Source organism: Danaus plexippus, chromosome 11, assembly GCF_018135715.1.
Source record: "Danaus plexippus chromosome 11, MEX_DaPlex, whole genome shotgun sequence".
Taxonomy (NCBI): Eukaryota; Metazoa; Arthropoda; class Insecta; order Lepidoptera; family Nymphalidae; genus Danaus; species Danaus plexippus.
In genome coordinates this window covers 6,869,959-6,895,454 of record NC_083544.1, presented here as the reverse complement: position 1 = coordinate 6,895,454, position 25,496 = coordinate 6,869,959, and the positions used below count along the sequence as shown (strand labels likewise).

The 25,496-nt window shown below is 31.8% G+C and overlaps 1 protein-coding gene across 4 annotated transcripts in view; it reads right to left on the bottom strand.

The window, feature by feature from the left end:
* The window catches only part of LOC116765503 (bifunctional heparan sulfate N-deacetylase/N-sulfotransferase), an 80,506-nt gene that overhangs the window by 2,717 nt on the left and 52,293 nt on the right, over positions 1–25,496 (bottom strand). For all 4 annotated transcript variants that reach the window (XM_032654961.2, XM_061521815.1, XM_032654962.2 and 1 more), the window contains exons 4-14: positions 18,375–18,627; positions 17,735–17,897; positions 15,468–15,674; positions 12,213–12,390; positions 11,878–12,123; positions 9,583–9,745; positions 7,388–7,570; positions 5,677–5,897; positions 3,056–3,211; positions 1,577–1,693; positions 69–248 (exon numbers count right to left, since the gene is read on the bottom strand). In XM_032654961.2, the coding sequence (XP_032510852.1) occupies positions 69–248; positions 1,577–1,693; positions 3,056–3,211; positions 5,677–5,897; positions 7,388–7,570; positions 9,583–9,745; positions 11,878–12,123; positions 12,213–12,390; positions 15,468–15,674; positions 17,735–17,897; positions 18,375–18,627 (2,067 nt within the window). The remainder of the gene's footprint in view (positions 1–68; positions 249–1,576; positions 1,694–3,055; positions 3,212–5,676; positions 5,898–7,387; positions 7,571–9,582; positions 9,746–11,877; positions 12,124–12,212; positions 12,391–15,467; positions 15,675–17,734; positions 17,898–18,374; positions 18,628–25,496) is intronic.

Here is a 25,496-nt window from a genome sequence, read left to right as displayed (position 1 = left end):
ATGTCACAATAAGGTTTTATTTCAGTTTGCATGATCTGTGCTTTAAAATATATACAGCGTGATCTTACTTCAATAGCTTGTCGTAGTCGACGTGTTGTATCTTAAGGAACTTTTGAAGTCCATGCATTGCTGTAGCTGGTTCAGATCTTAGCAGTGACCCGTCCATCACGTGAATCTGATGAGCGCTGTACTCCACCAGCCAACGCTCCAGGTAGTGGCTGTACTTCCCAGGGTTCAGACAACGGTTCCTGTTATATAACTAGCTTATAAACTGGCTATTCGTCAATAAAATCAAAATTCACTGCTAAATAATATAATATTTAATATATTTATATTCTTGTTTATTGATATATTTATAGATATTATTCTTTTGTTCTTTCGTAATGAAAAAGAAACACAGTTAGTTACATTTACAACCACATTAAATTTAGAAATAATTTGACGATTTGTAAACAATAATTCAAAACATTTAATCGTTTAGAAGTATTAAAAACTACTTGAGTTTTTTTTTAAATTAAAAGTACCTACAATCCTTTTATTTTTCACTAAGCGAATTGTCTGTGATTTGTTTTAGTCATCTTTAGAAGGTAAAACCATTCGATACGCGAGCATGTGCCATAAAATTTATTTGCTAAAACTTGTCTGGGTATTTCGATAGCATTCTTAAGATATTTTATTATACGTGTATCTGTTATGTCACGATAAAAAAAGACATTGGAAACTCAAAACAAAATCCAAAATGTACGTATGACTCAACACGTTCGGAAACATTTCAACAATAACAAGTTATAATTATAAATTCGCAACAGATGACTCTATAAATATAAGTTTTAACATTTTCAGAGCATCTGTTTTAAAATATTCGTGCCATAATTACCGCACCGTAATTAAAAGTATTGAACACATATTTTTTTATATTAATACATTATGGTTTTCCCCTTTCGTATATTACTTAAGGTTCAATGAACTATAAACTGTGTTAATAGTGCGTGTTATATTACGCGATCGCTTCATATCTCATCAAAATCTCAAGCAATGTTTAGTCTACAGTATTTCTATACCACATTATTGTTAGAATTAAAATAGACACGTCGTGACGTCGCTTAGAGTAAAATATAACCCCATTTCTGCAATTCAACGTTTAAAACTAAACAGCAAACAGTAGCGAAGTGCACACGTGTGACCTTTGCTCCGGTATTTATGATATAAGGTTAGCGAACAATTGTTAGTGGATTCAGAGCGCAAACACTGCAATCATGTGATGGAAAAATGTACTTTGTGATACTCCACGCTGATGCTTTTCAAACAATTTACAAAGATATGTATTAAATTTTATTAGAACTATGAGAAATGTATATACTTATGTTGTATACATTGCTAAGTTATATTATACATAATCCTTATTTACAACATTAGACATAATATCTGAAATGTATACAATCCGATTATGTATAATATAATTTTGTGTATACAAACATCGATAGAATTAAGACGAATGTTTTTTTTTATAATTTAAATGTAAAATACGTTGCAGTTTAAAGTAATTCACATATACCTAATATGGTTTTTATGTTACCTGAGGTCTCTTAACGGCTTCGCTGCTGAGTCGTTCGCTGTGATGATTGTGTGGAAGGTGTAGTTGTTAGCTACGGGATCCCCATGAGAACGGATGTGTTGGTACCACGAATACGCCCTATCGAGAAACTCAAATTATATAACCACATAGCGCCAACAGTATTATTGTCTGCTGAACGAAACCGATAGAATTTAACAGTATTTTAAAAATAAATTATATAACACAAAAATTTACATAAATCACTTGATATGAATATAGAAACTATCAATTATCTGAATAATATCATAGAAATTTCTATTTTCATAACTATTCATAGGCTACGCATATGAAAAATTAATTTATTACTTTAGGTCGAACCCAACACAGAATCGAGAAATAAATACTATTGGTAGTGTATTGAAACCATCAATCATATTTAGGAAATTACAAATCACCCGTGACCTTTAACAAATAATTTAGGAAAATGGTCGCTGGACTTTTCTCGTTTAATATAAAAGCAATGTACTGCAACGGAGCAAATTGAATCGGGGGAAGTAATCTGTGTTGGAAAAATTGATGCTACATTTTACATTGTGCGAAACATTCTGCTCTATATATTCAATATTCCATTGTATAATCAAACAAATACTCGAAGAATACGAAACGAATGTGGGTTGACTGGATGAGGAACAGCCATTACCGAACAACACCGCGAGTTATTTATATATAGAAAAGGCGACGAAATGCTCTCGTGAGAAATATGGGACAGTTGAATTAGTTCGGTAGCATTAAATTCCTGTTTAGCGAATGACACAGTGGAACCAAATTAACCAGCCGTAATGCGGTACGTTACTAATTTCCTACAGTTCCCTCAAACGACCTTTTTTTTTCCATAGCTGTTCGTTAGCCCGGTTATTTATATAGCTATTTACTTGAACCTGGATTACTGACGGAGAAAGAAAATTAACTATTTAAACCCTGTCCTTTGAAAGGAACTCTGATGAAAGCTTTATATTTTCATCTATTCAAAGTAAAATGCAGTTTTATTAAATGGTATGTTTTAGATTATTTTATGAAGAATTAAATTTATTTATATAATATAATATAATGTGAATAATATAAACAAAAGAAAAAAAAGTAAATTGAAATCCAACATATGACATATTTGATTAAATATGTCATATGTTAGAACTGGAAAAGTTATAATGTATTTTTATGAAAATATTTTCTCTTAAAATTTATATATAAATATCTTACATACATAATAGCATATGCATAGCAGGGCGTTTTTTTTTAAATTTTATTTTCATATGTACTACAAGTATTATTTAGCTGTGAAAGCTCTCATTAAGTTTAATTACTTATTAAACCAATTAAAACAATTTTTATTAGAAACATCCGAACTAAGCATTACCATAAATTATTTATGTTATGAATTATATTATAATTTTGACTATTAATTATAATGACAATAATGATAGGATTATATTAATAACATACCTTTTAGAGGGCGATATAAGTATGGCAATTATCTTGGCGTTTGGAAGCAGAGCGTGGGCGCGCCGTGGTACCAAATCCCCGTCGAAGTAAGTTGCTGACTTCTCAAAAGTTATCTGAGTGCCGTTGTTTTGGCTCGGAGGGAAGAAATTTAAGTACCTGATAATGTTTTTTTAATTAATAATTGTAGATATTTTTTGTTATGCTTGTAGAGTTGATGAAATTTACGAGATTTAATTAGGGCGTATTGACTCTTAGTGGGATAATGAATTGAAAAAACAAAACAGTCTCAATTCACACTATACACATCAGTAATAATATAGTTAAGTTTGGATTTAATGCTTTTATAACCGGTGTTACAATAGTCCGATGTTTTAAAAAAACTATGAAATATATTATCCTCTTTAAAACAAGTGACATAAAACAAGTTACGTAAAGTACGCATTGTGTAAATACAAAAATGATTCACTAAAACGCAACCTCAAATTTTATAGTCTCTGGTAAAGCAAAATTCTATTTTATAGGACAAAATAAAATCCGACGTTTAAAAATTTTACAGCATTCCCATTTATTGAAAGACATAAAAGCACTTTTGCCAGATAGCGACGATACTAATCAAATACTCGTGGCCAGAAAACGTCCGATTGATATACATAAAAGTGCAAGTCTCTTTTGGTATCGATAAATTTTTTTTACGATTATTCGTTTCGACAAGAAATCGATCGATTATTATGAATGTCAAGATTGCGTGCACATCCCTTCATTTCCAATATCAGTATCATGCGAAAGATAAGCCAACAAATTGCTTCATTTGAATTCAATGTTCGAACCTCGAACGATTCCCATTACAATGTTAAACTGCTCTTGTTCTTGTAATGTATGCAGTATGTAATCAGCGTACATAGCTGAGTTTAACGGATGGCTTTGTACTTTGATGTTATATTTAAATTAATTTATTAATATATAAATAATTTCTTCTCAAGCCCCAAGAGCTGTGTTATACGTCATTATAAGTTTGATTCTTAGAAACAACACCAAAGAACTACTTTCAATGAAATACAATTGAAATTGATGATTATATGAACAGAACAATAGAAGCACAATGCCATAGTTTTTATGACTCCTGAACTACACGACACTAAGCGACAGTGTACCAACGTGATATATTATCTCCCTTTATAAGCGGTCGTAGCTGACAAAGTTCGACAAGAGGAAAACTCTTGAGATACATTGTATACGAGTCGAGTAAATCAGCACGATACAAATTGCTGTTTGACGTGTTACGTAGAAAAGTTGACATCAGAATTGTAAGCCTTTTATATATTGTACGGAAAATCGGATATCAGTCAACCCTGACGCCGTTAAAGTATGACTCGACGCGTTATTCCATTTTGTAATCAAATTCGGCAGTGACAACTTCAGCACTACATCCAAAAACGAACTGAACTATGTATCGTACGTGCCATTCAAATATTTGACATCAAATAAAAGATTTATTTGTATCGAACATTTAACACACACACACAATGGTATACAAATCAAATCTACAATGTATGCAAACAAGAAAGTCGACATTGATAGAATGCGGTTTCAACATTTGGACTGCAGTAGCGTCACTATTTCACTACTTCTATTCCGCTATTAATCCATAGCCTTGCGGTTCGTCTTGATATATATATTATATGTCTTAAAAATGTATATTTTATTCCCCTCCGCGTTAATCTCCTTCATATATTTTTATTTTCCCAATATGAGGTATATCTCACCCGTAAACTCCATCCAAAATAACTGTGGAAATTGTTCTGGCGAATTGTTTTAATCTTACGAAATAACGTCTAGTTATATAAGCTGTATGTTTCCCAACAAGTAAATAAATAAATAGTTTTGGCGCTTAGAAAATAATTAGGAATTTATATCTTATATACCTACAAATATATAAAGCAAACGAAAAGTGACGAAGGGCAGTCTTAATCTACATTGCAGTAAATACCAATACTTCATTTTTATTAACGAATAATATTTTTTAATTACTAATACCAATAACTATGAAAACGGCAATGAATTTATATTTATATGACTGTGAAAATAGTTTCCTTTCAAAGTTACATATAAAATGTATTTAATATTTTTTAATAACCTTATTACATTTACTGATCGTAATTAACGTAACTCCGCACGGGTGTAGCGTTACAATAATGCGTCACGAAGCTTATATCTAGGACACGTGAGCATTTTGATATATTATTCAAGAGCACAGTCAACTTGCACGTAAAACGAGCTATTTATCTTTATTGTACACTGAAAAATGGTTGTACACTGAAACGCTGAGCACGTCGTCAAGATATGACATTAAAGATTCCGAAATATTACATTCACTTTCAGTAAACCGCAGATTATAATGTTATACAAGGTTACTGTTTTAAATATATCAAAAAGCACAATGTTTATTTAAAAAAATTCTAGGTAAAAAGAAAATAAATTATAATAATGTAGTAAATGAATGTTAAGATACAATCACTACATAAAGTAACACAAACAAAATTTAAAGCGGCCCTTGAAATGAGACGAGTGTAATAATTGTAATAAGATTGATATCAAAAATATTGTTAAATGAAAGTACTCACCAATCTAATCCTTTGAGGTAATTGTTATTGTTGAAGAACTGTAATTCTTCGTACGTGGTTGGACTGGGAAGATTCGGCACCAGTGCTGGATGCATCGCGAGGAAAGTATATAGGGCTGTGCTCCCCGTCTTCTGGGGACCTATTACCAAAACCTTAGGTAATGTCTCGCACCATTTTGATTTCGACCAGATTTTTCTATGACGGATGTCGTCACATGGGTTCTGTTGAAGGATTCATCAAATCTATATTCTTCGTTTTAATGAGCAGCATCAGAGCATATTGAAAAGCGTTCACAGTTTACGTTCAATGTGAGCGGTAGTTACACACAGGTGTATCACCAGGAGACAAAAGCAATATATATCTATATCAGCTTGTGGCAGGAAAATTACAAATTGACTACGAATTGAATTTAAAAATTGTGTTCTAAAAAAATATCAAATGAAAAACACAAATGAATTATATTCAATGTTAAACAGAAATAACGCTTCAAAAAACCGTAATACGTGACACATTTTAAATAAGTTGTGAACATAAAAACATCTCTGTTCAGATATTAATACTTTGTATTTACCGTGTACGAAAAACCGACAGACTCCCATACTGTGTCCACAACGATGATCAGATGTGCGAAACACCGCGGGAATCAATTTTATAAATTGAATTAATGTAAAAGCTTTATATATATTATTTGATTTACAAAAAAAAAAATGTTCTCACATTCCCTATAATCGGTAAAACATAAAACTATTATGCAGTTTGTAAGATAAACAAAACGTTACCTGGATAAGTTAGAGACGAAATTGTATGATACTGACAAGCAATATTATAGTGTCGGAAAATAATGAAAATTTAATGATTTTCTCATTATACTCTCTTTAATCTAAAAATATTAGTATATTAAAAGAAATAAAATTAATGAACAAATAGATCGCGACCTATTTAACAAACGACCTACATGGTTACAACACTGTGAAATACAGACCTGTCACTCGTATAGACGCTAATTATTTCTGAGTTTTTGTGCATTTTATAACGATACAAATTACAAAAATATGATGTTTCAATATTTTTCATAGGAAACTTCGGTTGAAGTAATTAAAGCGAGACTGTGTTGCTAAAACTATTAATTTATTTTCGTATAGTTCAAATATGGTGTGATATTTGTATAAGTCATTTTAATTTATTGTATGAATATTCAAATAGGCCGGGTCCTAACAATGATCACTCGTTCTGTTATAACAACCACTTAATATCTGAACTCCTCTATTAAATTAACGCAATATTTATGTGAATATTCAATACGGAAAATCATTTCATATTTAGGAAATACATTAATCTTCGTATAAAACAATTTCTCATATAAAATATTTATATAAAAATTCTAAATAAATGTCCAGTAAGAATAAGACAGCAGTAAATTAAATAGAACAATTTTTCTTGCGATTGTTGCGGGAGAGCTCGGTTTTTTGCTAAGCTTTTGCTATTTTTTTTTTTAACGACCTGCCGGTCTGAGAGATTCTTACTTAAAATATTGTTTGTTATCTGAGGCAAAGCGAAGATATTTCTAGTCTGAAAGCTCGACTGCATTATTATAATAAATCCGTGAGAGAACAAAAGCATTGCTGTAAAAAATGTAGGCCACAAACAAATTTTAAATATAATAAACCTAGAGTTTTCTAAACGAAACTATAACTAAACAAATGATACTCACCCCCCATAGTGGGTTCAGTTCGTCTGGTCTCAGTTGGAAATATTTTTCGGCTAGTGACAGTGGTGGCGCCGAGGCTAGACGCACATTCGTCCAGCATCTCAGAAACTTAACGACGGATTCAAACGTGTACAACGCGAGACGATCGTTCCCGTAGTTTGACATATGAGTCATGAACACGTTTATCTGTTGGAGACAACATTACACGTAACAATATATGGAGCGAGCATACATTCTAATATTTCAGTTATGAGCTATCAACAACAGTTACAATTTAGTACTTAAACAATTTGTCAAATTCAATTTGATTAATAAACTCAAACAGTAAATATATAAATTAGATTGATAGATCATTCACATTGTTCCAAACATTCCGATAACAGAATTCAGTGAATTTAGTTTGAATATTTTAGGAATGTCGCTTAAATTATATCAACAATAGACTCAATTCTATCACTATAGTCAATTTATTATTCTTTCTAATAGATGCCCTCATTATGTTTTTTTGAAATTAAAAACCGCTTATCTTTTAAAACGCCTTTAGCACAATGGAAAATAATTATCATTCCGAGTATAGCACATTCATCATAGCTCACTTGAATAGAAAAAGGCCGTGCTATCGACATGCGGATTGAGTAAAGTATAAAGCGGTTCTGTGCTTACTAAGTTAACCATCAATGGTTCTAACAATGCCCTCAATGGAAATAATGATATTCTCATATAAATTACAATATTACGACGGTACAACTCTTTTCCTCTCCGTAATATTGTTGAATTTCTATGTAGGTAAAAAAAATTCAATTAAAACAGATACATTTCAACGTAAGAAATTTGCACACACATTAAACTAAAGATCGTATATAGATAGCATAAACTAATCCACTATTAATTTCCATAATCCAACAGGAATATAACCAATTAAATAAATTCCTTGATGGATAGCCCTCCAAAAATTCCGATTACATAGCAAGAGCGTCTATGTCTTGTAATTGGAGAGTCAAAGGCTGGCAGTAAATTGAACACGAGGTTATTGATGGACATTCAGAACACTCGGGTCCGTGAGGTTTGACATTGTCAACGAAATAATTGCTGCCAAACGATTTTAGTTTAATATTAAAATCCTTTCAAACAGCCAAACAGTTATTTATATAAACTGACATTAAGCCACACCGTTAATATAAACTTATAAACGTAACATTGTAATAAATACATTCTACTATTAGACCACCCGATCATAGGACATCGATCAATTAAAAGGCCACGTCCATTAACATGGAAATAGCACTAATTGGTTTTTGATTACACATTGAATATTTCGATTTCTATAAGAGATAATATTCATTTCACGATAAAAATGTTAAACCAAACGCTATAATTAAGCTATAATTATAAAAATCTGATTGGAGATTAGCATAAATAATTCTATATATGGACTAAGTTTATCGGTTACTTTTTTATATAAAGTTTGATAACATTTGCTCAGTCATTACATCGCAGAACAAATATAACTCAGCCCCGCATGATATTCAACTGTACCAACTACGACATAACTCGCAACAATCTAGTACGGAATAATCATAAGTTATTAATGACGGTTCACAAACTATTTACAAACAGAGGAATATGATATAAAATGTATTAGAATTAAGAACATTCTAGAACTCATAGTGTGTACATAATTCTAAGAATTATATTATAAATATAAAAATGCAATATATTATATTATGAAATATATACTGAAAATGATGAACACATCTTTTTTTTTGCTGTATATCTTTCCTTACTTAATCTCAAACCAAATTTCCCATCGGGCATATAACGGTTGTTGCCAGTTTTCAAGGATGTTCTCGCCATAAAACTTGTTTATCGCTACCACAAGCATTTTGTAAAAGTGTGTGTATTATTGTTCCTTGACGCTGATAGACCCAAACAGAATATTGTATACCCATAAAACATAAACCGATATCCTGTGAGTTTTAAGAATTTCAAGCGAACCAAACTATGACAACACTTATACTACGTGCGAATTTATGTATAGTCATACATAATAATATTAATAAGTATTAATGTATCGCAATTTACAGTTTCAAAGCAATTTCGTACCTATATATACATGTATAAGATTAAATTTTATTTAGCTCATACTAAAAACAACCTTGCTCATATACACATAGGATCCAAACTTGTATAATACTCACCGGGTTGTTAATAACTGTCTGGAACAACTCCCCGCCCTGTATGGAGCGGTCGAGACGCTGCCTGCCTCCTGGATACCGCTCCAGAAGTAGAGTATGTGTGAAAAGACCACAGGTTTGACGTGGTAGGACCATAACACCGCGGTGACGGAAACCGCGGCGCAATCTAGTATATAATAATAAAAGATTTTTATTTATTTAACAAAATTTCACCCAGAATAATGTTGAAATTACGAAAATACCTACATTTAAACGAGCATAATACAGAAAACAAATTCAAGATAAAGCTTTATTTCAGTCGTAACCTGTACAAGTTGTGCCGCTCAAAAGCATTTATTAAAATTATTTAACTTAAAATAGTGAATATAAAACAATTAAGTGCTACTCGATTGATTTAATTATAGACTTTTCTTGTCAATTTATTGATCACCCCTTTAGAAGACTCATTTATTACAATCTCTTGCCAAATTGGTTTGTCTATTGAATATAATTTGACTTATATTGATATAATAAGAATTAAACAAAACAATTACATATAACTAACTTATCACAACTCAATTTATAATTTTGTATTGCTACTTGAAACTACATTTCATAATTGTTTCTACATCAAAGACTTTAAATGGACTACAGACGAGATTGTTCATTTAGAAAAATATATCTTCGTGTTATTAATGTGAATGACTTTATACATTTTCTTTTATAACAAAAATATGTATTTTTTATAAGACTCGACAAAGTCACATATCGTATATCTACCCGTGCACCAAGTTTTCTACAATCGGAACGTAGAATAACCATACCACTGTACTTGTTATGCACATTCATTTAAATAGCAAAGTAAACATCACATACAAATCTACGATTAGCATTTTAACTCAAACAGACTTATAAGAGTTATGAAAACTGAACCAGAACATATTTATTCTAGAACCAACATGAATTTTAAAGCAAATAAATTGTAAAAAAACATGTATATTCATTTAAATGAAACTAATATTTTTCGGATAAACTACGCGTGAGACACCCACATCTCGTCTGCCCGTGATCACGGTTGCTGAAAAGTAACCGAAACGTCGGGAGTATGTAGTTTTTTACAAAAATAAATCACGCGTAGTTTATCCGAAAAATATTAGTTTCATTTAAATGAATAGATCTCATGTATATTAATTTCCATATATTTTGCTAGCAAAATTTATATGAAAATGGTTGAATAACGTCCTATATCTGAGGACAATATTGCTTATTCAAGTATCTGTAGAGGAATGCGCTCGATGTGAAGTGTGGCGTCGCCGCAATGCATCGCTTGCGGTCAATAGGAGTTTGGTAACCACAACACCGACGCCACTAACAATTCCAATACAAGTCTACCGTGGATATATCCAATCAAATACGAATATACCTAGTCAATATGGAAAACGTGTAACAGAAGCATTTTAATTCATTAAAAACTATTATTTATCAGTCGCCGATGAAATCTAAAGAAATATTTTAATTTGATTTAACTTTCGACATAAAGAATGGATACAAAAAAAAATTCAAGCGAACAGGGCAAAGGTGATCTTAGAGCCCGACAAGGGCAGGTAGAATTCGATTATATTAAATTTTATCTAATTTTCATGCAAAATTTTTATCAAAAAAGATTTTTTGCATGAACGTAAGACAGTTGTCCGTAACCTAATATGACCTCCATAAAATATTAAGGGGTCTTCGTTAATAATGTACCCTCGATCTTTTCCAATATTCTAGATTTCCCAAAGCTACTTCGCAAAATTATGGTACGCTAGGTGTCTTGACACAGGAATATGTACCAAGAATTCAGTAATGAAAACATTTGTTGTAACTTAGCGCCCAATATACGCAAAGAATTTTTTTACCGAACATTCATCGTATTCACGATCGATCTTCTTTACTCACTCAACAATTCGAATTTCAAAAATTTTTGTCAAATAACATTTTCATTTTGAAAGTTCCATTCATATTAAGATAGGGTCGTTTTGTAGAACAGCTATAGTAACAATAAGTTTCTGTACGTAACACCTACAATAAAAGCATCGAACAAGTGTGCATGGAAACATGAAATAGCAACTTTGTATCTCGATTCAATATAGGAAATCATAAACAACTTCACTATGGTCGAATACCGTGGAAATTCAATTTGATATCGTCTCCATAGTTGCACTTAAGCACAGACTGTTTTAAAGCGGCACTTTGATTCGTCGACTGATATGTATATTGTCATACATTTTTTCTTTTCGTTTAGAATTAGTGTTTTATTTAAATGATAGTATCACTAACCTAGCTGGTCGTAGATGAGGATATTCTTCAGTACTGGTGACCTTGACATCCCACACTTTCCTCCAAGCTTCATACAATGGCTCGTGGACAGGATACACTCCAGAATGGTGAGGCGACACCGAATAACACGAATTAGTTGGAATACCGTGCTCCAGAGCAAATTGCTTGTTCAACGTCATCTCGGCTTCGAGTTGGGACACATTGTTGTACAAATGAGGCTGTTGGTGATTCCACATATGACAGAACCTTAAAATAAAAATATTAGACATATTGTAAACACACTAATTTATGATACTATTTTCATATGAAAATAAACATTATAAAACTCTGCATACCAGTTAAAGTGCTCTCTATTCTTTAAGAGCGCGTCATCGCCCAAATTTTCTAGTAGCGTTCCGTGGTGATAATATTTGGCACTAAAGCCAAGGTTAAACCTGAAGCCTGGGACAAGTCGTTGTAAGGCTGTCTGAGACGCCAGTAACGCTGACACATCCTCTACGTGGAGACGTGTACCTAAGCCAGACAATTAATTTTTGTGACAAAATTTTATTAACCTTGTGATTCTGCTTAAAATAAAAGAAAAGCGATAGTTGACTCAAACATATCATTGATAAAAAAGATACAAAATAAACATTAGATTCTTTAACCACGACGGAATAGTTTTATTCAAACAGTTATCAGCAGATGATACTTAAGAAAATATCTTTCCGAAGCTAGAAAAAGCTTAAAACAAAAAACATATATATAAAGATGAAAATAAAAATCAATTATCGCGACCATCAATGCGAATACAGACATCTTGGACATTAATAACAAAGAAATAATTACCGAAATAATTTATTTCCCTCATATTGGAATCCGATAACATTTAATTACCGGAGGCCCTCGTAAAATACAAAAAAAAAAATGAGACGAATAATATCGCATTATACAAATGTTGTTCCGTTTATCCAATGATTGTTGCGAGTGTTCTGTGTGGAGCTGTTTTATTACAGCGGACTGCAGATTAATACAAATTGAAATGTATAAAACGCGGCATGCTTTAAACTTCGACTGAGAATTGACATGGGTAATTGATCTTTATATCATCTATTTAGTTCGCTTTACAATATTTTGTTGGGTAAATTATAGCTGTACAAATTTCCTGAACATGTTAACGTTTTAAATTACTCTGAATATATAAAGTAGACTTCAGACACAGCACGGTATTTAGAGGTTATATGGATGAGATTTTTTTCTAAACTAAAGCAGATCGGGACAAAAAGTATTAGACCGCACAGCTACCTGATAATATGGGATAAAACCGAACCAGTCACGTACTCTAGAGGGGTTCGGTCCTGAACAAATACCATTTCACACGCTCCAATGTATTATAGAAAATAAAAATGTAAAACCTTTTGAAATAATTTATTAATGGAAAAATTTTTCGCAACAAAGCCATAATATGAAACGTTGGATAGTATAGAATGTCATAAAATATCTCGGACGGCGTATAAATTTTAATAGTACAAAAGTTTATTACAATCTTACAGAGTAAAATGCTATTAAGAGTTCAACTTACACATTTAAACTTAACACAAAATGTTAAAGTTATTTCAAGTCAAATTTATTATTCTTTCTCAACCTCATTTGTTATCTTTAATACGTTTCTTAATCTGCTCCTTTATTGGAGAGACATTAAATAAAAAGGCCATCATCTTGTTTATATATTATATTTTAATGCAAATATTTTATTTAAAAAAATTTCATAGAAGTCTTTGGTTGAAATCGATAGATATGGTTAACAATATGGACTAATTAAACCACTATGTATAGTCACTTTTTAAGATACAATACCGTAGTCAAAGCTGAATCGAAAATATAATGCGGATAGCATTAAGTACTTGACAGAGGGTTAGTCGATGGGTATAGATAAGTCAATAAATACCAAATATTTGTTAAAATTTGAATACATTATTCAACATTATTCACGACTGTTTTAATTTTATATAAGCACAAAGTAGAATTCAAACGATTAGATCATCTACGTATGGGTATAAGGGTTATCAGTGTAATCGAATGGTCCCCGTTGAACGAGGTCATTCCAGATAGTCCATCGCTACACTCTGGTACTAAGTGAGCTATTTTCGACAGCTGATATAACGTTTTGTCCCCATTTTGAGCTCATTAACGATGTAGGATGGACACCTTGATGGCTTTTAACTCGGTTAGTGATAGATTTAGCTCCGAGCTACAAGCATTACCTCCTTACACATACGGATATAATACTACCCGCAACGTCATATATTGTCATTTCGCTGCATCTTTTTTATTTAATGACTGTAAATCATTAAATTCGTCTCGTAAACCATACTAAAATATTCCTGATGATATTATTTATTAATATAATATATATCCAATAGTTTTTTTTTTAATAAATCCGACTTAATATTTCCATATAAATTTTTGATTGATGTTGATTTTATTTTGGGGTCTTTATATAGTGAAATGAAAACGTAATAATATGAAATTGGACGGTTATAAAAGTATTTTATGTGTAAACTTTTCTTGCGTCAGAATCGGACCTACAGGAAGACGAACTCGATGAAACAAAAACAAAACATTTCAGTCTTGCAAGGCGAGAGCGCCTTCAAGGATTCCGTTATAAATAAAAATAATAATAGCTGTTTGAGTGAATTCAAGAATAAAATTGATAAAGCAAAGGAAATCACAGACCTAATTCCTAATAAGTTTATATTGAAATTATTGTCCTTATATTTTTATATCTCATATAATTAATATTGTTAACCAGAATTTGTCTTTAACCCTTTATTAGATTAGATATAAATGTTTTTATATAATAAAAAAAAAATGTGTTACATTTTTCATAAAGCTCATATATATATGCTACGAACAAAATATTATTAAATCACTTAACTTTATAACAGCCAGGTTCAATAAATAATTTATCACACACTCATTATTCGTATTAACAGTAATTGAAAAATCTACTGCCGATATTAATATTTATGAATGTAGATTTTCTACTGTACGTTTTATAATTTAATTAATTATTTCGTATTAATATTATCACTTGTAAAATTGTGGTACGCCGTATTCGTATACAATAACCACGGAACTGTGCCCAATTGATAAATAAAACGCATAATATAATACATAAATAAAATATATATGCGGGTTTAATTAATATCATTATGAAAATATTAAAAATAACACTAATTTCCGACATCGAAATATAAGAATTTGTTTTGAACAAATTATACATGTATCAAGTTCAAAGTATACGATGTTAAAATGAGAATGACTTTTAAAAAATAGTTACAGTGCTTTATGTATAGGAAAAAAATATCAGAGGTATTTTGATAGCAATAATCTCTAAGAACGCTCAATAGTTGTTGAATGTGTGCATATTACAATTTTAGTTACTGTTTACTTTCATCGTACATTCCGTTCAAAATCAAGATAATATCTTCGAAAAGTGTCGAAGCATTAACAAATTAAACTGATTCCATCACGCGGTTACAAGAAATCTAGACGCGATATCTTATAAAGTGTTTCAAATATAAATTTAATTCAATACCAATACTGACCTCTTTCTCCTACGAAGATGTCGTCTATATCCACGAGTATCCATCTGTCCAAGCTGAGGCTGAGCTGCCCGTGGCTGAGGTAGCTCAGAGCATCCAAGAACAGTATCCTATGAAGCCAAAACTGAAGCCCAGACCCAAACAGCACTCTCTGTACTCCGTCCAAACGACCATGATCCTGAACTACAGTCGCTAAAGGGAGACGTTCCTCTGTCGACAATATTAATAAACAAATTTATAAATGCACACGAATCAATAATTCCTTCTACCCGTAAATATTGGTATGTTTCTCTTTTCAATTCACAGATTCATTATATATTTATGAATTGAATATTAAGAGAAGAGCAACAAAAGGTTGAGAAAAGCATCGATATATATATATATATTGACTATTATATAATGTTATATAATGACTATATAGATATATATATATATATATATATATATAGTCATTATATAACTCTCACATGTATGAAAATATGATGCCATTAAATATTTCACATCACATAAATAAAGAGAAAAAACACAAAAACATTTATTTTGTCAAGCAACATACGTTTTTATAACAATAAAAAAATATTATCTAAACGAAAAAAAAAATCATAGCGATTGTTATAGTATAGAAATATATGAATAAAAAATGAACAAATAAAACTATTCATGAAATGAATGTTATAGAAAAAAAATAACCAGACGCTAAAATGTTTCTGTCGGCCGAGCTTGTTTGTTCTTCACGGAAATGACCGGGATAATACAAAATGAGAATAATTCTGAGAAATCTTTCGGGTCCGGAATAAATATTGGTACACGATATAATCAAGAGAATACGTTGGATATACATACATATTACCAACTATTATACGTGCCAGTGCTTCCTAGAATCAGTGTTAACAAATAATTTTCACCTGCACCTTAATGGAAGATTATGAAAAATATAAAGGCATATGAAAGGTAGTGCATTTTTTTTGATCTTATACATGATTATTAATTAATAATCGTAAGCGAATCGTGCTTTTTTTCTCCAGTAACTACCTGACTTTATTACGTAAGATTACAAAGTTAGTTTAACGAAAAGAAAAAAAAACATACAATCTAATAAGAATCTTAAAATACCAGAAGGTATGATAATAGAGAACATCAATTTGCGTATTTTTATCGTCCGCAGAGACCGAGTTCCCTTTGACATAATAATTGTATTTTATTGAACCGGCTATCACTTTAAATAGGTAATTTTATATCCCACACTAGAGGAAAGGGCTCGTTCCGGTTATTCATCCAATAAGATGTTAAGTTGAGGAAGGTCATAAACTCGACGGCCTAACCAAATATGTGAAGCATGTAACTACAGACTCCCACACGCTCACGTTACACGAAAAAATTTTAATCCAATTTGTGACTTATTCCCATGCGGTTAAGGACAAGTATTCAATTTATATTTAATATTATATTTTATTTGACAATAACTGTACAATGAGGCGGAGCGAATTCATTTGACCCGTTAATAGGTCTTGTTCAAATGTATTACGGGGCAGACAAATTGGATGGCATCAAATAGGCCGTGAAACTATATCTAATAATAATATGTGAGCTATTTACCGTATATAATAATAATAAAAAAAATTGTACATTCGTAGAGCGTACGTTTAAAAATCAATAATATTTTTCTAAGAGTCCAGTGCACGTGTGATGAATAATTTATAATTATACCTAATACACGAGATTATAACAATGTATCGGTTCGCAATTTAACTTGTGATACAGATAAGTGAGAATGTTCTACGTTCGACGTTTCCGCACGATCTCGTAATAAAATAAATTCAATTGATCGGGTGATGTGGAAGTTATGAATAATTATTGTTGAAATTAATATAATTAAAGTCTATGTGATCTTCATAAATCATGATGCTATTAAATTATTAATTTTTTTGTTTGTATAGATTCGTATCCGATCTGATATCTATATTAGGGTAAGTTATTTCTTAGTGTGAATGCTCTGAGGTTCATGCTTGGTGCTGATGGCGCCAAGTTTTATTATTCAGATCCCGTAAAATCCGGAATACACGTGATGTCATCGATACCAATACTACGAATATTATATAGGGAGCTCGCGTGCAGCATACTTATTATGTTTTTTGTGAATATAAACGTAATTCACGCATGTGTGACAAAAGAGTTCATGTTATTTTGGAAACAAAATATACGCTCCATATTCGTATTCGTATATGCATCGATAAATGTAGTGTTGTATGATGGTAATTAGGTAAACTTACCGTTGGAACCGTACTCGTTCTGTCTTAGAGCCCATGCTACTGGTTCGTATGTTGAGGAATTGGCTCTGAAGACGGTCCAATGATCGCCTGGTAGAGGACCCCAGGCCGTCTCACCAGCTCGGGCAAGTCGGAGTACAGGTGATGCTGGATTAAGGGCTGCATCCTAATAAGGGCGATAAGCATTTTTGTCACACACTTCACTATCATCACAGATGCATACACAGCTTTGTGAGTATTTAGTTAGTATTTTGATTTAAAATTTCCTTTTGGCTTACGTAACTTTCTGTATGAAAATATGTAACGAATTTTTCTCCAACTATCATGAATGTACAAAAAGAACAATCACTTGGAATATGGTGTTAACAACTGAGGAACAGGCCTTTTTCTTTGCCTTTACCTGTTTGTTATAAAACAAGATTTTATTTGTAATTCAAAACGAATTCATGCGGCACTCATAGACAAAAAACAGACATTTTTTTTTTAAGTTATCGTTAACTTTTATATTATAAAATATATATATAAAATAACATTTAAGTTAAACATTAGAAAGCTGTTATAAAGTTATGATAGAGGTTATTTAAGTTTAAACGAGGCTCGATAATGTAAGCGACAATACGCTGCACAATAAATTTTAATTTACCTTAAGCCTCAGATTGGTATGCATGAAGAGTGGAAATCCTCTCAGCTGAGCGCCAACAAGGCTTTCCTCCCCCGGTGTTGCGAAAGCGACGACCCCAACTGAGTATTCTCGACAGTATTTATCGAGAAGTTCACGATTCCATTTATCCATGTTCGCGTATTTCGATAGCGACTCGAACACGATAACTCCATAACGGCCCTTATCTAAAGTGGTAAGCACTGGCAGACTCTTACCAGCTACTTCTACTTTGTACCTGAATAAGAAACGAATTATAATAAAACATTATGAACTAATCATGGTACTGAAATATTCAAACCACCGCACACTTCCATTTAATGAATAATGAGATTATCAGATTACATAGATTTCCTTGTTCCTAAGTAATCATGGTTAAGCATATGAAAATAAATTATAATTATTGCCTACATTATTATCGTCTCTTGATATAAATTGTAAGTTAAAGGTTCTATTAACCATCGAAGACAAGACTTAGTGCGAATTAAATTATTCAATATGTTATTACTGTTATAGTTTATAAATATACTCGTATGTTGTTTGCTTATAATTTTATTTAATACGAGAGGGTCAATCAGTTCTGCTGAGAAAGTTAAAAGACAGAATTAATTTTACATACATAATATACCCATAACATAGTGTTAGATTCATGATATCCCTAGTATAAAAACCTTTAATCATATTAAAAAAAAAAAACAAAACAGTATTAGAAGACAATTGAATATTTGTAGAATGTGAAACCCACGCGACGTTTAAACGTATTTTACATGGAGATCAAAATTACATTTACATCAGATGTGTGCCTCACATTGTGTATGGTTTGTTTATCCGGATATTGCGCCCTCGAGACTAAACGAATCAATCAATTTGGACAAATGAGGAACCGTCCGATTATTATTGATCAACCGGGGCCGATCGACACGAGTAATGTCACAGATAGGTCTACATGACGTTCGATGAATATCATCAATGGCATAACGGAAAAATCCATCACAATATCTTTATTCAATACCCTTGATCTAACTTATTCTAAATCTAACTCTGGAACACTACAAGTGGAATAAATTTCTTGAAACAACGACTGCTTCGTACTGAATTCTATTTGAATACTTTCTGTTTCTAACAGGGATCTGCATTTACAATGAGCTTCATTGAAATTAATAAGAAACGTTTATATATTATACAGAAATAACAATTCATATGTAATAATAATATATCAAAAGTCTTTCAAAAATTACTTGGTTAAGATTATGACAGTAGAATTAATCCTGTATATTCGGCTATATTAAACAAGTTGTTTCGTAGAATTTCATTTATATTGGATATCATTGATTTTTTATGAAAATATTTTAGTTTTATTTAAAACACTTTTATTTATAGTTCTTTCATATAACAGTAATAATAAAAAATAATATTTTTTTTTTATTATCATAGTTAGAGAAAGTAAATACGGGATGCCGAATGTCCTTTGTAACTGAAAGGCTTTGACTGAGCTTATGAATAAATCACAATAGCAAATATTATTCATAGCCATTTTGTAATACCGGTAAGCAATGTAACTCAAAGATCAAAATCATCCAACGCTGCAGGCCTCTTGAATTATTTTAATTGAATAACATCAATTTACAACGCCGATGGGAGCCGGTAAGGCGATACGAGTTTTCGAATAATGCAAACATAAATATACAACTACCGACCAACAGGTACAGAAATGAAACCAAATATAGAAAAGCAACCGTTCATTTCGCCCGAGTCCCCGTTTCAATTTGGCAGTTCGAGTGTACACTAAGGGTACGGCAAACGGCAACTTGCAAATACCACTTACCTTGCCTTGCCGGTTCGCCTTTCCAGTTTCGTACGTACGTTATTTTCGTTGCACTCTTTTCCATTTTGCATACCTACTTGTTGGCTAGGTCGGCGGACCATCGATATTCTCTATTCAGGAAATTCCAAAGCGAAACTTTTATACTTTTGTATACATTTCTATGTGTACACAATTTAGCGGAGTCAGCGACACCATCTATGGAGCGTGCGCTAACTCGTTTCTGATTACCTTAATTAGTGTCCTGCCATTACACGAGACGACGCTTTGTTTAAATTGGAGCATGCGAAATGGTCCAATTTGAGCGTGAACTGAAAGCGAGGGCTAATACGTAATAAAGGAGCGAGTTAGTTGAATCACGAGGGTTGGAAATGTCATGATTAAAAGATAGCTAGCTATGTTTGTCATTATAAAGTTATAGTCAGAATGCCAACTGACGAGTCTACTTGTTTTGTTAATTTCTAGTTAAAATAAATGTTAATAAAATGTAATTTATTTAAACTAATGTATCTTTTAAAATTTATTAATGGTGTATGGCAGTCAAATTCTTCTAACAACCTTCAAACTTGTGACATACGTAATCATAAAGAATACAAAGAAATTCTCACTGCGATGTTCACTTTATTATCTATTTTAAATACGGAATACCTAGAGAAGGAATCGTTTCTTATTTTTTCGAAGCCGCAGTTACAGCGCAAATTGAAAGGTTTCGTAAAACAAATGCACGTAATAAAACTGTTCACATTAAAGCGGGCATGGAGTGTTATAAACAAGAGCGCGGGGCCGATAAGGAGACTCGAGACTGGCTCTAATAGCGGTAGCGAAGTGCTATGAGTTAGTAAACTAACGACCACAACTGCCTGCATCTATATAATGGACAAGCGCTGTTCTTTCAATATATAATTCACTTAGTTCGATTGCAGTCATAGCATACGAATTGATAATGTTATTTTTGGTTTCAGAAAATAAACACTATATTTAGTAGCCCCTTAAAGCACCATAACGAGATGTCTTTTATCTCTTTGCCCGATAAAATAGTATCTCAGAATTAAATAGAAAAGCGATGTAAAGGTACACTAAGTCGGAAGCGATCGTAAAATCAGTAAACGGCTATTATGTAAATTCAGATAATAAAATTTTCCATTTGCAGATCCCTCTTGAACAAATCAAAATTATTTCTATATTTTTTTGGCTAACTTCATAGGTAATTAAAAAATCGCACAGAAATATATGTAAAAATAAGGTCTTTTATTTTTAGGTCCGACATAAAGGAAAAAATCGTGAGCATGAAATATTTGCAAATATTTACAAGTCCAGTAATTACACATTTATTTACTTAGTCTTTAAATAATATGATTAATTTAATATTTAACCAAATAAAACAAATAGTATGTTTTGAAAATGAACTCATTCTATAGAAATACACGCCGACGGCCAATTTCAGATCCGACATCAAAATTCAGCGATTCACACGAAAATATACAAGCATGTTAGAACATATACTATCATTAACATTGTCTTTATATTTTAGTGCAGACATTTTATACGAACTAGCAATACTCGGTTTCATTTTTCTGCAACACTGAATATTTACTTCCCGAGACAACATCGTCATTTTGCAGTTTACAAAATAGCAATCGCTATACATTTCGGTTTCACAATACTTCAATTTTTATAATAAATTCAGTAGTTTTAGTGTATCAGACAAGTTGTCGTATTCGAATAAATGTATTCGGTATTAAGAACCAGTAACAGACAATGTTTTAATTGCTGTCCCAATCTGGGAACTGGAAAGGGGGGAGTAGGATAGCTTCCTATGGAACCACTAACTGCCTTAACGTCCCCGGAGTCGAAACGGGAACTTGGAACTGCGTCATATAATTTGACTTCGCATTGAACAACCTCAGCAGTTATAATTAGGTCGCATCACATGCGCGGTATGAGCATACTGATGACAATTAATAATTTGAGTTCACCAGCTGTTTAAACTGACTTCGAAGTATGAATTCATTTGTATAATTGGAATTCATTGTCCTCAGTAAATGCTTCTGAAATACATACATAATTCTCCTTTAAATTTTGTTTTCGTTGTTTTAGTTTTACCTAATTAGTTAGGGGTGATAAAGGTGATATACTGCTGCGAATTAAATATTCACAAATAAACAGTTATATCAACTGGAAATCCCTTAAAGGGCTTTAATCATCAACGCAATTGAGTGAACGCCCGCTTAGGGGACAGTGCGACCCTCCACGTTAATTCGCAAAATTACATCCAGTAACTGTGTTTGCTTCCCGTTTTATTAATCTTTTAAAGGCCAGACGCAAATATGACTTGGAAATTGACAATTTAGTAAGCCACTATTTCAATTTGCTTGCCTTTACTGGCTGGCGTCTGCTATCGTTGTACTGATATTGGAATTATGACTTAATCTTAGTTTGCACAATTTATATCTACATGTTGTTACCCTCAAGCAAAATATCACTAAGGAGATTGTTTCAATTTCTCTGAACAGTATTTAAAAATATAAAATAGGGTTAAAACTTACGTCAATAAAAATTAATTTAATGGACGGATACGATCCAAAGAAAAACAGCACTTCGGCGAACAAGTGGAACTTGAAGTGGGAAAGGAAGGAAGTTGTGGCGCAAAAAAATGATATCATAAAAAGTAATTCCTAACCCGTCAAACATTTCATAAACAACTTCCGTCGTTAGATCAACACTAGTGGAGTTGGAATCAATTGGGACTGATTTTTATGTACCTAAGACAGTCGTAGGTCAAATACGTTATATGGTTTTGTGTCCCCTTCGAACACGGCACTACAACTGGTCTGCAAACATCGCAAACTAATAGCCAGTCATCAACGAAGAGGCCCGGGTAAATATTGCTACGGGATTTTAAGGCGCTCTTGTAAATTGCTACAACAATAAGAAAATAATGTTCTATACTTTACGAAACAACATTTTCTTTAATTATAGTCAAGCTGTAAGTGTACTAGAGCTTTGAAATCTGGTGTATTAAGTTTTGAAATAAAATTTTGAATCAAATGTTTAAATTAAAATAAAACATTTATTTATTGTTTTAATAATCAAGTGTCATATTACAACGCGATTGTGATGATGATACCCTTTAAATTGTTATTCTAAAAAGGTCTAAAATCAAAGGTAAGTAAAGGTAGGATATTTTAGTCTGTCCCATCTCATTATTCAGGATGTTGCATGAAAAGATCACAAACACAGCAAAGTAAAGGAATAGTGAATAATATGAATAGGAAAGAAGTTGGCGCGGAAGCATCTGGTTCAGCACAAACATACCTATATAATGTTGCAACGTAATCAATCTTGCAAATCGAGCGTAGCATCGCTTTGATGGATACGCAAATACTTATAGATTAATAATTTGCTCTTTGATGCGAAAGCTCTAACATATTTCATTGCTACCTATATATACAAATATATGTACCAATATGAAAAGAAATAAATTGAAAAAATCTTTCTGATTTTGATACGTTAGTAGAATATGTCATTGGTTACATAAACCGTATCAAAGTTATTATGTAACCAAGACTCTAACAAAGCTAGTTAGTAACAAGAAATATATTTCTACAAACTAAATTATTACTAAGGAAACCTTACATCGTATTTAAATAGTATATTTATAAACGGTATACAAATATTTACACGACAAAGCCAAAGTCAGGTTCTAAGTATGCTAATATATCATTGCTCATTGCAATCCTTTGCTTTTGCTTATGGGATATGACAATGCAAATAAGTTGAGAGTTAAATGTAGGATATTCAAATATTATTTACAATTACTATGTAAAACTGTTTGGGGCGTCGGGAGATAAGTATCTTTATAACACGAGAGAAAACGGTACATACACGTATGTATGTATCTATGTATATACACATCTATAAACTTCTCTAATTAATTCAATTTCTTTTATAACGAATTATAAATTTTTTTAAAGATAATAAATTAATTAATTTGCAACAACAATTACTATGGCAATTTAATTTTTAGTTTCGATAATTACTTATCAAGAACCCTTTCACGTTGCATCATTTATTGTATCTTTCTTCGAGACTTTCTACCTTTCTACCTTTTATTTTCATTTCCGTCTATTACTTTAATTTTGTCTAACCTTTTTTTCTTTTTAACATCCAGGTCGTATCTTTCGTATTCTGTGAATGTAATCAGTCTAACAAACCATAATCTAATATTTCTTCAATTTATTAAACATTGTATTGATTACGTCGAGTCATTTACTTATAAATGCCAAAGTTCGTCTATACAGCTGTTTATAAAAAGTCTAACAATCACGAATTTTAATATAAATACAATAGAAGTTTTATAAAGTATTACTATATTACCTACTGATAAAGGAAATAGTCTTGGAACAGCCTATAAATACCTATGTAGTTCATATAAATCCTTTATCATTGTATGTAGTCAATTCAAAGTATGTAGTTACGAGTTTTGCCATTTTAGTCACATAAAATTGGCATTAAGCGTTTTGTTAGATAAGTTAGAGAGCCCATCTCTACAACCCTCTCCCTAATAAATCATATCTGTAGAATGACAACGCTACTGAATCTGTGATTCAACATCTGTATTAAAACTAAACTTATTTAGACATATAGTTTAATCCTTCTTTAATATATGAGTTGATATTTTTAAAACACACTTGCATAAGCACAATACAACAAAATTATACATATTTAAGCATTTTAATACACTTAAGTGAAATGTGTACGTGTGTGTATTAACATTTCTATATCACTAAAATATTTATATGTACATATGTCCATTTACATTATTATCTTTATAAAACAACCTTCGTTCATTTATCTGGTACTTTATCTGACTCTAAGAATATTTTGAAAATATTGCTTAAAGAAGATTAGACTTTTGTATGGAACGAGAATTTCATTATTTATTTTATACCGTAACATTTTAACTTTTATAAGATTTTTTTTTTGTAATTTTTATGAGAAAGTTCACAAACGGGCAGACGGCCTACTTGGTGGGCAGGAGGCACCGCTGCCCATGGACAACCGGACATCCGCAACATCAGAGATGTCAACCTAGGTTGTTGAGGAAGAGGAAGGGGTGGGAATTGGTAGATTGCAGGAAAGGGTGCGCATAGGGAAAGGGCAACCGACTCTCTCACTCATCGGACGAAAGGAAGTTATTTATAAACTAGTTCACGCCGATCTTCTGTGAGAGGGTGGTACTACCCCGGTCGAGCCAGCTCATGTTCGAGCTCTACAGCTATATA